Here is a 13,839-nt window from a genome sequence, read left to right as displayed (position 1 = left end):
AACTTCAAATAAGATCTGACTGGTAGCAATCACAGCAGTCTGTGTTGAGATTTCAGATGCCCACAGAAATCAAACCATACTGACTGCACTTCAATATATTGACAAGAGCTGGGAGGAAATGTGAGGAAATAAAGAGCGAAAGTTTTTCAAACACAGGCAAAAATACACAATCAGTACTTCAGTTCCTACTTATTTAAATACCTATTAATTGCTCTACTGTGCCTTCAACTCTCATGTCTGTTAACTTTGAAAAAAATAACATATTTCTTGCTCCGCTAGGAAGACGAAAAGCATCAGAAGAATTTTCAGTTAAGACAAAATTCACAAGTAGCACATCTCGTTATCCATATTTATCAAACCAGAGCTCCTGTGGTAGTTCCAGCTTCATTGATGTAGTCATCATCATCATCATCACTGTAAGTCTCTTGGTGTCATATATTGGAATAATGTTTCTATAGGCATTATATCATTTTTAATACTATATATATAATTTCAGATTAGAAGGGGTAAGAAAGAATATAGTCTAACTGCTCCCCTGAAGATACAGGAATGGAGACTCTTAGAAATGAATGGACTTGCTCCAAATTACATCACAGTATTAGCTAGTTGAGAAATCAGAAATAAAAGCTAAAGCATAGGCCAAGGCGCAGTGGCTTATGCCTGTAATCCTAGTCTTTTGGGAGGCCAAAACTGGAGGATCACTTGAGGCCAGGTGTTTGAGAACAGCCTGAGCAACTCAGTGAGATGCCATTTCTACAGAAAAAGTTAAAATAAAAGTAGCATGGTGGCATGCACCTGTAGTCCCAGCTACTCAGGGAGCTGAGACAAGAGGATCACTTGAGTCCAGGAGGTCAAGGCTACAGTGAGCCAAGATCATGCCACTGCACTCCAGCCTAGGGGACAGAGCCAGACCCCTTCGCAAAAAAAAAAAAAAAAAAAAAAAAAAAAATTGGCTGGGTGCAGTGGCTCGTACCTGTAATCCTAGCACTTTGGAAGGCCAGGGAGTGAGACCAAATAACAAAAAAAAAAAAAAAAAAAAAAAAAATGCCCACAAAACTTTACTTATGAAGTTAACAGGATTCTTACAATTCTCCTTGCTCATTTTAAAATGTGTGCCACTTTTCCATTTTCTTTGGTGGAACATTAGCTTTCTCCTCCTCCTCTGCTTTCTCTTCTTCCTCCTCTTCTTTTCCCTTTCAAGACAAAGGAGTAAGTTCTCCTTTCTGAAGCTAAACCAGTAATTTTAAAGCTTTCTTCACCTGGAATGTTGTTAGTGAAAACCTCTGCTTGGGTTAAAGCCCCTTTTTTTCCTTTTTACACTGTTGTCTCTCTTCTTTTGACCTGAGGTCAGATATTAAAGACTAAATTTCCTCATGAAATTTCTGAGCAAATTTTCATTTATTGATGTGCTTCTATAAAAAGTTTGGAAAGCACCCCTAAGGCCATTGACATTGCCAACGGATAACAAATTACATGACCTTGGGTTGGTCTAGCAAGTCAAGCTCATAGCGTCACCTGCTAAGCATGTACTAGACCCTGTATCTACATTAAATCTCTTGGTCTTCACAAAAACCTCACAAAGTAAGTTCCACCTTCAGTCTCATAGTTATAAATAAATAGGCTAAAGTGAGTGAGTCTTAGAGAAGTTCTTTAACTTGCTCCAAGTCTCAGAGGTGGTAGAACCAGGGCTTGAATCTACGAGCTACCTGGCCCCGAATCTTGACCCTTAATCTGTCTGGCCACAGTAGCTAATGTTGACCTGGTCCTTACACTAGGCCACATAGTATGTTAAGCTCTCAACCTGCAATATCTCATCGGATATTTACAACAATTTGTTTGCAAATACTATTAGTGGTGCCATCATTTTACAGACGACAAAATAGGAGATTAGAAAAGTTAAGTAATTTTTTTTTAAGGCAAAAGAAAAAGCACACTTTTCTGGCATGAAATAACAAAACTGGTCCTCTAAGTTGCCTCGTTTCATCTACACTTTGGCATGCAGGCTGGCCTGGCTAAAGAATATAATGTGAGTGAATGTGAGACTTTTGCTCACCTGCAAGAGTAAAAGAAAAATATTTGAGCTGCCAGGGTGAAAGCCATCGTGCCAATAAACATCAAAACAGCCTTTAATCCTTTGATCAGTGAATTCTATACCTAAATAAAATGATTATTGCTTTCATAAAATGTCTCTGTTTGCTACTGACAGAAAGCAAACTGAGCTAGTATGTCCTGCAATAGCCTTTAAATAACCAAGGAGAGAGATCAAAATAAAAATAAATCTTGACCAGATTTATAGGTGCACCTTGATTAGTTCTTGTTATTTTCCTTCAAATAAGCAATACCTGAAAAAAATGAAAAGGGAATGTTGAGACCAGATATCATGTAATAGATGGGCTTTCTCTGACATACAGTATGGTATAATGACAGAAAAAAATAATGCTGGCCCATCATTTGTGACACTTACCAGCTAAGTAGAGGAGAGAGAAAGACAAAGAGGATTTTTCAGGATGCTGAATGGTGCCACCACTTGGATTTCAACAAATTATCATTTGTTTTACTGTACTTCTCAAAGTTTTGCTGTATTGCAGCATTTTGTTGCTTTCTCTAAGACAACACATTTTCCTTTTCTTCAACTGGTACAATTTTTTTGAAAAATTCTAACATTAAAATCAAATGTAGTGTATTCAAATATAATTCCATTGCTTGCTAATGAGAAAGCATATCTTATAAGAATTTTAATTACGTACAATGTGATGAAACTGGAGTTGTTTACCTACTAAGCCATCACTTTCTCCTTCACACTCCCACCAACGCTCAGATATCTTCTCAAAGTGAGATGCCATAATTAATAGAAATGCCAGTCAATAGAGCTAAGGATTATTATTTTAAAAACAGTATAATTCTCATTTTTCTATAAACTACCCTTTTAATGAAAACCTCATTTCCTTCAGGTCACACTTTATCTACAATGGATTTGGCTAGTTGAATAAAAATACCTGTTAAAGGAGAGAAAGTTCCCATCAAAGCTGTTGAAATCTGATTTCATTTCAGATTCTAGAACTAATGTTGTTTTTTGTTTAAATAGATTTTGTCTGTCAATTTCCAGACCTGCTGTGCCATCAGCCTGTATGGACTGCTGTGGTCAACACGGGGGTTGTAGCAGCAAATTTTATTATGGACTGGTAATTGAATTGAACAGGTTTACATTTGAATAGATTTACTACATCATGATCTCTGACATACTGCATGGGACTGAAATCCCTCTCCATCCATAAAGATACATTTAAGACAGTATCATTCTCTCCAGGCTTAGAAAGCAAGTCTTGAACCAAGGAGATGGCCAAACATAATTGTGCATTTATATGCAGGGTACCATGCAATATTTCACTGCATTTTTTAGGAAAGAAGAAAAACAATATTCCATATTTACTCATAACCATCCCATCCTTTTGATTTGGTGGTTGTGGGAGGTGGGGGGAGGTGTTAAAGAACTGATATTTTGCCATCGAAGTGGGCATTAAGAAGCAAAGGAAAATAAATTATTATTTGAGTATATCAGCAACAGCAGCAATTCCCTAGAAAACAGATACTTGCTTGATAACAGCAATTGAAGAGGTGTGAATTATAGATAAGCACTGTCCCATTCACTTTCATCAACAATGTTTAATTAAACACAGTTCACACCTCTTCATTCACTCTTACTGCCCTTCAGGATTGTTCCTGCTAGAAATCACAATGGAAAAAAATATTTAAGGAAAAATATCTTCTTTAAACCTGGAAAAACAAACGGTGTGTAAATTATAGCAGTAAATCAAGCTAATAAAAAATTACAAATTCCTAGAATTCGAGAAGTGTCTCCATGTAATTCAGTATTTCAAAATAAAACCTAAATCTAGATCAATACCACATCAGTACAAACTGTTCATTCTTGTATTAATTTTAGAACTTCTTAAAAATGGATTTGCTTTTGAAAAATAATCATTCCTCAACTTTCAAGGATTTGAAATCACTCTTGATTAAGTCTTTTTGATTGAGCATAAGTTTAGTTTGACTCTCTACAACGAAACTAAGTGGCAACATAAATATAATTAAGGCCAGAAATTGGCTGTCAATCACTGATCACTAACTTTCAGAAATATGTTTTGTTTGTTACTCTGCTATAGGGGTTAAAGCAATGGTTAAGATAAAGGACTCCACTTCACAAACGTAAGCTACCACCATCATCCTAACTGAAAGAAAAACTCTGTCATGTGGGTTGGGTGGTGGTTGTTTTAATTATATGTTTTCCTTTATCAAAATTGTCCTTCTGGCAACTTCACGTAAGTTTTCTCTAGCAAGAACCACCTAATCTGTCTTTTCCACTGTCATATCACTGGAGCCTGGAATAGTGCCTGGAATATGGGAAGACCTTAGTACATATTCAGCAAATGGATTACAAACATAAAACATGTTAACTCTGAAAAATCCTAAAAGGGTCAAAGGCTATACCGTAAAAAGTACCCCCATCCTCATTTTCATTCACCAATGTGACACTGTTACCAATCTTTAGGTATCCTTCCTTCCTTCTACTTCTCCATGTATACACATGTGTATATCCATCACAGTGTGTACAATGTCTGCCAGCCATTCTCCTTTCCATCTCTCTCTACATACATATATATATATATGTATACACACACACATTTTCCTATATATACACACACACACATATGTAATGAATCATACTATTAAAAAACTTGTTCTTATATATTATTTACTTAGTAATGTATCTTGGTCATCTTTTTGTAAAACTTTATCATAACATTATACACTTCTTTGTTTATAGCTCTTTCTCAAGGGAAGAGCAAAGTTGAAGACTAGAAGAATTTAAGAGGGTCTTCTTTGTTCCTATTTGATAAGTAAAAGTCAGAGAAATACGATGTGAATTCCATATATCCAAACATAATCTGATCCACTCATCTTCCTATAATATTGTTCACAGTAAAAATCTTGAAAGAAGAACAAATCAGGAAAAATTATGACACCACGTGATGGCACTCACTCATTTACACTCCGATTCACTGTTGGTGAATTAATATGTGAGCCTATTTGGATTTAAAAGTTAAAAATAGGGGATCTCACCGCCAGTAGTCGTGGCCGAGTGGTTAAGGCAATGGACTAGAAAAATAGGGGATCTCCAGTAAGAACAAAATATAATAATAGGACAAGCCCCAGAAACGAAGCATAGTTCTGTGATGCAACAGAAGTTATACATTTAAATATTTAATGAATCTAATTTTCTGTTCAAACATTAATTACCAACATTTCATTGTGTTACTTTATAAAACTGTGTTCATTTCAAACCTGGTGAATTTTCTGAAGAAAAGGAAACAGAAAATTCTAAATGCAGCATGTAAAAATGCACATTTACAAACACACACACAAGTACAGCAATGCGTAAAAGAACAAAAACTGAATCACAGGCCTCACAAAGTAAAGAAAACATTTTATCCATCTCCAAGCTAACATGTGAGTTTCGCTAGAAATGCTGAAATATACAAATATTTCAGGACCTTTGACATGTGTGGAATAGTTGAGCGGCATCTAGAATCAATGGGCTCAGTTCCTGGCTCCACCAATTATAAACTGTGTGAGCTTAAGCAATTTGTTTAGCACAGAATACATGTCACTGTTACTATTTTATGTTCGTTGTTGTTATCCCCAACTGAAAGCAAATAGAAAGCAATTTTAATACCATATTTCAAGCCATTTGTAATAGAAAATAAACTCTAAAAGATAAGGTTGGGAAAGAATAAAGAGTGCTTTAAATCCAAGATTCATTAAAAAAAAAAAAAAAAAAAAAAAAAAAAACACTCTCTGCAAACTCAGTAATGAGAAGAAAACCAAAAATTCAATGGCAGTAGCCTCTTGGTTTGTCTTTATCCTTTGCTTTCTGCAAATTGTAAAGAAGAAAAAAGCACTACGGTCAAGCATACCTGGTGTGTTTGACTGTACATCTGCTTCTCCTACCTTGTCCCGTCCTGTCAATGTCAAGTGGTTAGCCATAAGTTATCAGAAAGTCCAGGTATAAAGGAGTATTCTGCCATCAGAGTCAGAGTACTTACTGTTACCTCATCTTTTTCTGGTTTCTCTAAAATTGGTGGAATTTTTTGCCTCCCATCCCCACACCAAAATCAAAAGCTCAGGGGCACTAGAAAAGAGCCTTACCTTCTTTCAGCATGCCCACTTTTAAACACTTCATGAAGCGGCAAGCCTGGCAGGATTTACGTCTGCGCTTTGTGATTTCACATTCATTCGTGGCAGGGCAGCTGTATTCTATATTGCCTACAACACAAGTTTGAAGAAAAGTTGTCAGATTTGCAAGATCCAGAAAACATTAGCATCCCAAAGGCAATGTCAACTCTATTATTCTTACTCCCCCACCCCGAAAAAATGTCACATGAGACTCAACAGAAATGTCAGAAATACCAAGCTAGATATTCTGCTATAATCACAAAAGATACGTGGGGCAAGGAGAACACACATGGCAAAATGCTTCAATAGATGAACTTTAAAATTAGCCTTCAAAACATTATGCTGAGTCCACCCATGCAAAGGAAGAGTCTTCCAGAATCTTGTGATCCAAAAGAAATTTCAAAATAGAGTATGTTCATGAAAACACAAATATCAAAACCAGATTCTTGGATTGCCAATCCTGGATTTATTCTGTTTCCTAATACTTTGGTGCATCAGGCTTCTTGTCTTTCTGACATTGAACAATATAAACTTCACTGTGGAAAATGGTATGTAAACAAATCTGGGATGTTATAGTAAGCTCCTAGAGGGTAGGGACAGAAATTACATAGTTGTTGCTTTAGCACTTACCAGAGCCTTACAACACAATTCTGTGCTTGGTAAATGCTTCCTGATGATGGCGATGATAATGAAGATGATGGTCATCATCATTATCATCATCATCATCATCATGATATGTGTTACATAATTTGCATAATTAATTCCAAACACTGAAGTTCCCTGATGTTAGACCAAAGAGTAAATTGCTACGAAATTATATATTTTTAATATTAGACTTTGTATCACTTATGGTAGTACCTACATATTTAAAATGGTAACTAAGAAACCAGAAGAAGATCCAAACTAAATTTTTTTTTTCAATTAGTACCAATGGCAGTGTGTGGGATGTGCTCTGGGGCTGCCTACAGCTTTGTAAAGAAGCTGCCTTTAAAATAAAGCTTTTCTCCCCTATCAGCTCTGTCACATAGTGCTTGAAGGTCTTTCGTTACTTCCTAACCCTTTCCCCTTGTGATTAAGTGCATTAGTATCTTAATGAAAATGCATTCTGTTTATTGCCCTCTTGGGAAGGGGGAGGTCATCACACCAAATGCATAAATTGTCATCAGCGACGGTCCGAGCATAATTGCAATTTTGCTGCTCCATGTTTGCAATACTCAGGGTCCATCCAAGTCCCCTGAAACATGCGCAGATTCTAGTAATTAGCATAGAGTCTGCCTGGGACCACAGCATTGATGAAATATTTCAGAGTTAATCACACTTTGTAAACACTGATTTATATTGACTACCTTTCTTCAGACTGATGTCTCCTCATTAAATATCACATTAGTGGATTGCAGGGTAGTACAAAGACTCAACTACTCAGCAACTGCTAATTCAACAGGAGGTAATACCTAACCACTTATAACTACTGAAAACTGGTTAAGTATGCATGACTTGAAATAAACACATTATAATTTCAGATAGCCTATCAAAATTGCCTAAATTAGCATTCTAATTCAGGGCATTTATAATAATAAAAGCAACTACTTTTTAACAGGAGGTTAAATAATAAGAGTAATATTAATTGCATCAACAGAAGTATATACCATCACCTTCCTTGGAGATATTACTGATGCTATACTCTTAGAAAACCAAGGATAAGTCAAAGAAACCAGAGTGGCTGGGTCACAGTTAAGAATAAAAGTATTTATAATCTGAACTTTAGATGACACATTCTTCACTGCAGAGTTTCTTTAACCATTTCTGAATATTTATTTTGCATCAAAAGAGTTTTGCTAGTAATTTTCTAAGGGTTAATTAGTATTCGACTACTAGATCCTTCCAACCTGTACGGCTCCCCCTATATTTACTTAAAAAGAAACAGGTCTTTGCTGTCTTAGGAAGGACTGAACAGTGACTGGTTAAAAGGAACAGAAAGAAAGAGAAAAAAAAAGTTTGCCAAACAGCATTCTTTTCCTTTTTTCTGCCTGAAAAGTCAGTATGAAGTAACACTTTCATCACTTCCCTTATCAAGGTATGAGTGCTAGTCCTACCCACCTTTAACCCAGTGCTAAAAACTTCTACCAGGATGATCCACTGCCACAAACATAATCATCATTCTTTTCAAACCTGTTCCACTTCCTCTTTGAAAACTGTATCCCCATCCTTCATATCAACAAACTTCTGACAAGAATGCACATCAGGCATGTGTGAGCTCACACCTGGACTATGGCAGTTATCCCCTCCCTGGGCTTTTTGCCTCCGTCCTGACCCACTCTAATCCACGCGGCATACCGCTGTCATCTTCCTCTCCCCAGGACTGCTTTGATCATGTCATTACGCTGATTTCAAAAAATCAATAGAATTATTTGCCTTTCTGGATGAACTATAAACCGTAAGGCTTACAAACAGGGTCTTCTCCCAGCCTTTCATTTACTTTTCCAGCAATATTGCAATTGTTACCTGACATGAACTTTTTGAGGCAGCCAATTTGATTTATTCATTTTTTGCTAAGTGTCCTTCAAACTTTCCTCTGAGAATTATCTATCTTTGCCACTTTTTCTACTTAAAATATTTCCAAGGCTCCTTGTTCAAGCCCAACTCCATTCCAATCTTTCATGAAAACTTCTCTGACTATCCCAGAATACGATTTCTTGGTTTTCATATCTTTTCAGGTATTCTCATCATATCCAGACAGACCATATTTTGTTATACCTTTCACACACATATTACCCATTGGATGGTAAGACACTAGAGGACAATGGACATTTTTTATGCAGTATAAAAACCATCCAAGCTGGGCACAGTGGCTCACGCCTGTAATTCCAACACTTTGGGAGGCCAGGTGTGGTGGTGCATGCCTGTAATCCCAGCTACATGGGAGGCTGAGGCAGGCGAATCGCTTGAACCCAGGAGATGGAGGTTGCAGTGAGCCATTGAACTCCAGCCTGGGCAACAAGAGCGAAACTCTGTCTCAAAAAAAAAAAAAAAAAAAAGTCTAGTTAATTTTTCAAAATTGTGAACAGTAGCTTTGACAAAAATGGAAAAAAGTATAGCAAAAGGGGAAAGATTATGCCAAAAAAAATTACAAAAGCTTCTGAGGAGTGAAGTGTGAATAAAAGAGGAAATCATAAAGGAAATTATATTATATGGGAAATAAAAATCCATACTGATATGAATAGAATAAAAATAAAAAAAATAAAATAATACAGATAGATGGTGCTAAATGAGTTATATAATTTTTATCTTACTATATAATTCTTATTGGTATTGACAAAATGAGTGCTCTCAGAATTGGAGCTACATTGGAGAAAATATTTAGGATTGATTCAATAATAGTAGCTAAATCTATGAATGACTCATCTAGGAATAATTATGTAAAGATTTTAAATCTCTTCAAAAGGCAGAAGGGAATCTGTCAAATAACGATATGAGAGTTTTAGATCACATTTAAAGGACTCTGGTCTCCTTGTTATCCATTACATTCTATAATTCTTCAATGATAATAAGAAATGTAAAAGCAGGAGAGGTTCTCCTAGTGTGTTAGAATGAAGTGTTGAAGTAGGACCTCTGCGTTATTCCTTGTTGAATCCTCAGTGCTAATCGATGAGCCAGGAGTTTTGTACGGCTGGTTTGGGATAGAGAGAGGTGGTTCCTGATATTAAGGAGTCCACCAAGAGGAGACAAGACGTATAAACAAACAATGCAGTTTAGTGGATGGTGTCATGGTTCAGGATGCAGTACTGGCATACTGGTAAGTACATACATTCCCACAAACACAGGGATTATGCTTGGGAAGATCAGCAAATTCTTCACTAGGAGAAAATGCTTGAACTATGCCATGAAAAGTAAAGAAATGACTACGTTGGGGTGAAGGAGGTAAAGGACTCTTCCCAGAGCGACAGCAAATACGACATATGTGTAAAAATTTCACCATGAATGAATGGAAGACATAGTGGTCCTAGTGTCTTCACAAACGATATATTTTCAGCTGAAGTGTATAGAAATTGTTTCTGATTAACTGGGTCCCTTTCACAAATATTTTTTTCAATAAAGTTGCCTTGACACATATGGATAACCTTGATTTCACTAAGTGACTCTGGTTTATATCTTGAAAAACAAGTCAACATCATTGTAAATAACTTATTTGCTGGAGGAAAACCTCTCTAATTTCCAAGCCCTCCCATTGAGTTACTCAGTTCATTGTTGTTGGCTATGATCACCCACCCAACAAAATCTTTGATCCATGTTAGAGTCTACAGAAATTGTGCCCTTGAAAAACCTTCCCTGGTGCTTTTTCTATTCAATAAAGAAAGGATTTTATCCTTAAAATGTGCTGCCCCAAGCACCTGGGTAATGATGTTACATCTATTTTGGTAATGGTTCAAAGACATTACTCCCAGTAGACCATATGATCTCTACGGGGCACTTGTTTTCCTTCCATTCTCTAAAGGTGGAAACTAGACAAAAATATTTCCAGTAGCAACTATGGGCACCTGGAATGTGAACACTGGATATTCACTCAGGAGGATGCAGAAGTTATTGTTCACAGCATAGGATTTTCATTTCAGACACGGAGTTTTCTTGGATTATAGCTTGCTATTTTCTGGGACACATTTGTTAGATGGCACCAGGGATTGAATTGGGCAGCTACTGATGACACGACTGGAATTTTCCCAGTTTTGTCAATAGCTAGGGAAGTGTGCTCTGCTTCAGAGGGAACCAAATCAACATGGAAGCTCTGGATTTTTAAACCAGGCTGACAAGAATGATAGAGCAATTTATAATATCTCCTGGCGGCTTTTCAGAAAGTCCTGGGCTCTGATTACTTATTTCAGAGTCTTTTGTACAATTAGTTTGCAGGCAATATAATTTTCTCACTTACTGCTTAATAGAATCTTGCAGCTAGCTGGCGGAGAGAATAACAGGGTGTATGTAAAACTCCAGCCTGGAGTGCCAGTGGATAATTTGTATATTCCTTTCAGTCACTTAATGGACTTTTACAGTTTGGCAGTGAAAGGGCTGAATGATGTAAATTAGCATGGCATCTCAAAATAAAAATATATGTCAAATCTTTATTCCTGAATCACATCACTCCCACATGGTAATGATACATTTGGATTTATGTAGTTCCTAAGACATGTCCTCTTTTTCATACATAGACATCACAATTGTAAAGCCGATTTGAAAGCATCTGTATATTTCTCGCAATTGTTTTAATTTTATTAACAGAACCAAATAGCTTGCAATGACCCACAGGGCACTCCAAGTGGGGTTTATTCAATTGTTTTTCAACATTAAGTGATTTAAAAATAATGGGATTTGCCTCAGTACACAATTACAGAGCACTGAAATCTTGCAGGCAATAATCTGTAGTATTTTTGTTTTAAATGCCCTAAAACATAAACAAGTAAGAAAGAAAGAAAACTCTGTCTTTGTTGTATAGTAGCAAAGGTTTTTTTTGGTTTTTTTTTTTGTTTGTTTGTTTGTTTTTTTTTTTTTGAGACGGAGTCTCGCTCTGTCGCCCAGCCTGGAGTGCAGTGGCCGGATCTCAGCTCACTGCAAGCTCCGCCTCCCGGGTTTGCGCCATTCTCCTGCCTCAGCCTCCTGAGTAGCTGGGACTACAGGCGCCCGCCACCTCGCCCGGCTATTTTTTTTGTATTTTTTTAGTAGAGACAGGGTTTCACTGTGTTAGCCAGGATGGTCTCGATCTCCTGACCTCGTGATCTGCCCTTTTTCCATTTTTACAGTGATCCAACTTTCCTTTTTTTCTTTGTTTTTCTTTCTTGTTTTCAATGGTTTGTTTCTAGCTATTCTGTGCTCATTTCCACCTGAAAAAGAAAATACTATCTATAGCTGAGATTCATATTATGGAATAGTAATTTATTCTATATACATAACTTTTTAAAAGTCATAATTACATCAATGAACACGTAAGTTAAGGGAGTTATATGTTTTTCAAAGAATGCATCAACAGTTCGACTTCAAATAAGTTATGTAGGAACACTACATCTGTTCTCAAGGGACTCCATCAAATACTTTTTGGTGCTTCCTTTAGAACTGCCACCAGAGCCGCTTTACAAGGTATAAACAGGGATTGGGAGGCACTATATTATATCTGACTTTCACCCAAACGTATTGCCCTTTCCATTTTGACATCAAGCCAGATGATTTTTGTTCATTACTAAATTTTAAGTCTACCCTTAAAGGTCAATGATTTGCCATCACTGAAGCTATTGTGAGACTCTGTTTCAGGCTCTAAAAGAGGATTTCCAAAAATACTACAAGAAATGGGTAGTATCACTCTACTAATGGGACCCCAGACCACCTGCCAGGTGAGGTTGTGGCATACTGAAGCGGGAGGAGAGAAGCATCACATCAGGTTAATAGTTAGAGCTGACTCTTATCAAAGCAATTTCACACACAGGAGTGTGCCCAAGTCTCATACTCTTTGCCTCTGAACTGTCTCTCTACCCCATAAAAAATGAGGTGGGGAACAGGAAGGTATAGACAAGATCTTTTGCTAGTTGATTCTTTAGCATTCTATAAGATTAAATTCTGGCAATCATAAATGTAGTATATAAGAGGCATACAGCGTAGCGGCGCAAACTGCTGCATTTTCAAGGTGAAACTCAAGCCTCACTCCCAAATAGGAATGGACGATGCTTTGCCCTTAAGGGAGAAAGACTGGAAGAATATTCACAAGCAGGCAATGTCTAGTGACTGGAGATCACACACTCTGGTTTCATCCTACAATGTCCTATGTTTGGGAGAGTCACCAAGGCTACAGTCTGTGCCAGTTCTGGCCACTCCCTGTGCAACATTTCTAACAATAAGATTCTATTCCTCCACTGTATTGAATGAAAAATGCTTAGCATTTAAAAATGCTAAAAAATGAGAACAAATTACTTAGCCTTGATTTTTTTTCCAGTTTTTAAAAAAACTACATCTTCTCTCAGGTTCCCCTAAATTTGTAAATATGGGCATTCTTTTATCACTTTAATTCTACAACTATCAACTAAACATTAGACATTGTGCATGTTCATTTTAGGACAATTTTATTATTATTATACTTTAAGTTGTAGGGTACATGTGCACAATGTGCAGGTTTGTTACATATGTAGACATGTGCCACATTGGTGTGCTGCACCCATTAACTCATCATTTACATTAGGTATATCTTCTAATGCTATCCCTCCCCCTTCCCCCTACCCCACGACAGGCCCCCGTGTGTGATGTTCTCCTTCCTGTGTCCAAGTGTTCTCATCATTCAATTCCCACCTATGAGTGAGAACACGTGGTGTTTGGTTTTTAGGACAAAATTTTTGTATGTCCATTCTATGTCCATCTTTAGTATGTTACTTTGCGTATAGTTAAGAAAAATGTCTGAGGAGGAATGTGTGACAGGAGGGGAGGAGAAAAGAAAGAAAGGTCAGGAGCTGTAGCTCACTCCTGTAATCCCAGCACTTTGGAAGGCCAAGGCAGGTGGATCACCTGAGGTCAGGAGTTCAAAACCAGCTTGGCCAACATGGCAAAACTCCATCTCTACTAAAAATACAGAAAAAA

The 13,839-nt window shown here is 37.0% G+C and overlaps 1 protein-coding gene across 15 annotated transcripts in view; it reads right to left on the bottom strand.

Moving 5' to 3' along the window:
- ESRRG (estrogen-related receptor gamma) overlaps positions 1-13,839 on the bottom strand; it is a 683,317-nt gene that overhangs the window by 149,116 nt on the left and 520,362 nt on the right. For 13 of the 15 annotated variants that reach the window (XM_011987382.1, XM_011987390.1, XM_011987385.1 and 10 more), the window contains one exon: positions 6,208-6,324. The exons of the other annotated variants lie outside the window; for them this stretch is intronic. In XM_011987382.1, coding sequence (XP_011842772.1) covers positions 6,208-6,324 — 117 coding nt within the window. The remainder of the gene's footprint in view (positions 1-6,207; positions 6,325-13,839) is intronic. 15 annotated transcript variants of the gene reach the window in all.

This window comes from Mandrillus leucophaeus, unplaced genomic scaffold (assembly GCF_000951045.1).
Source record: "Mandrillus leucophaeus isolate KB7577 unplaced genomic scaffold, Mleu.le_1.0 Scaffold309, whole genome shotgun sequence".
NCBI classification, from domain to species: Eukaryota; Metazoa; Chordata; class Mammalia; order Primates; family Cercopithecidae; genus Mandrillus; species Mandrillus leucophaeus.
Note: the sequence above shows the minus strand (reverse complement) of the source record. Positions and strands in the feature narration are given on the sequence as shown.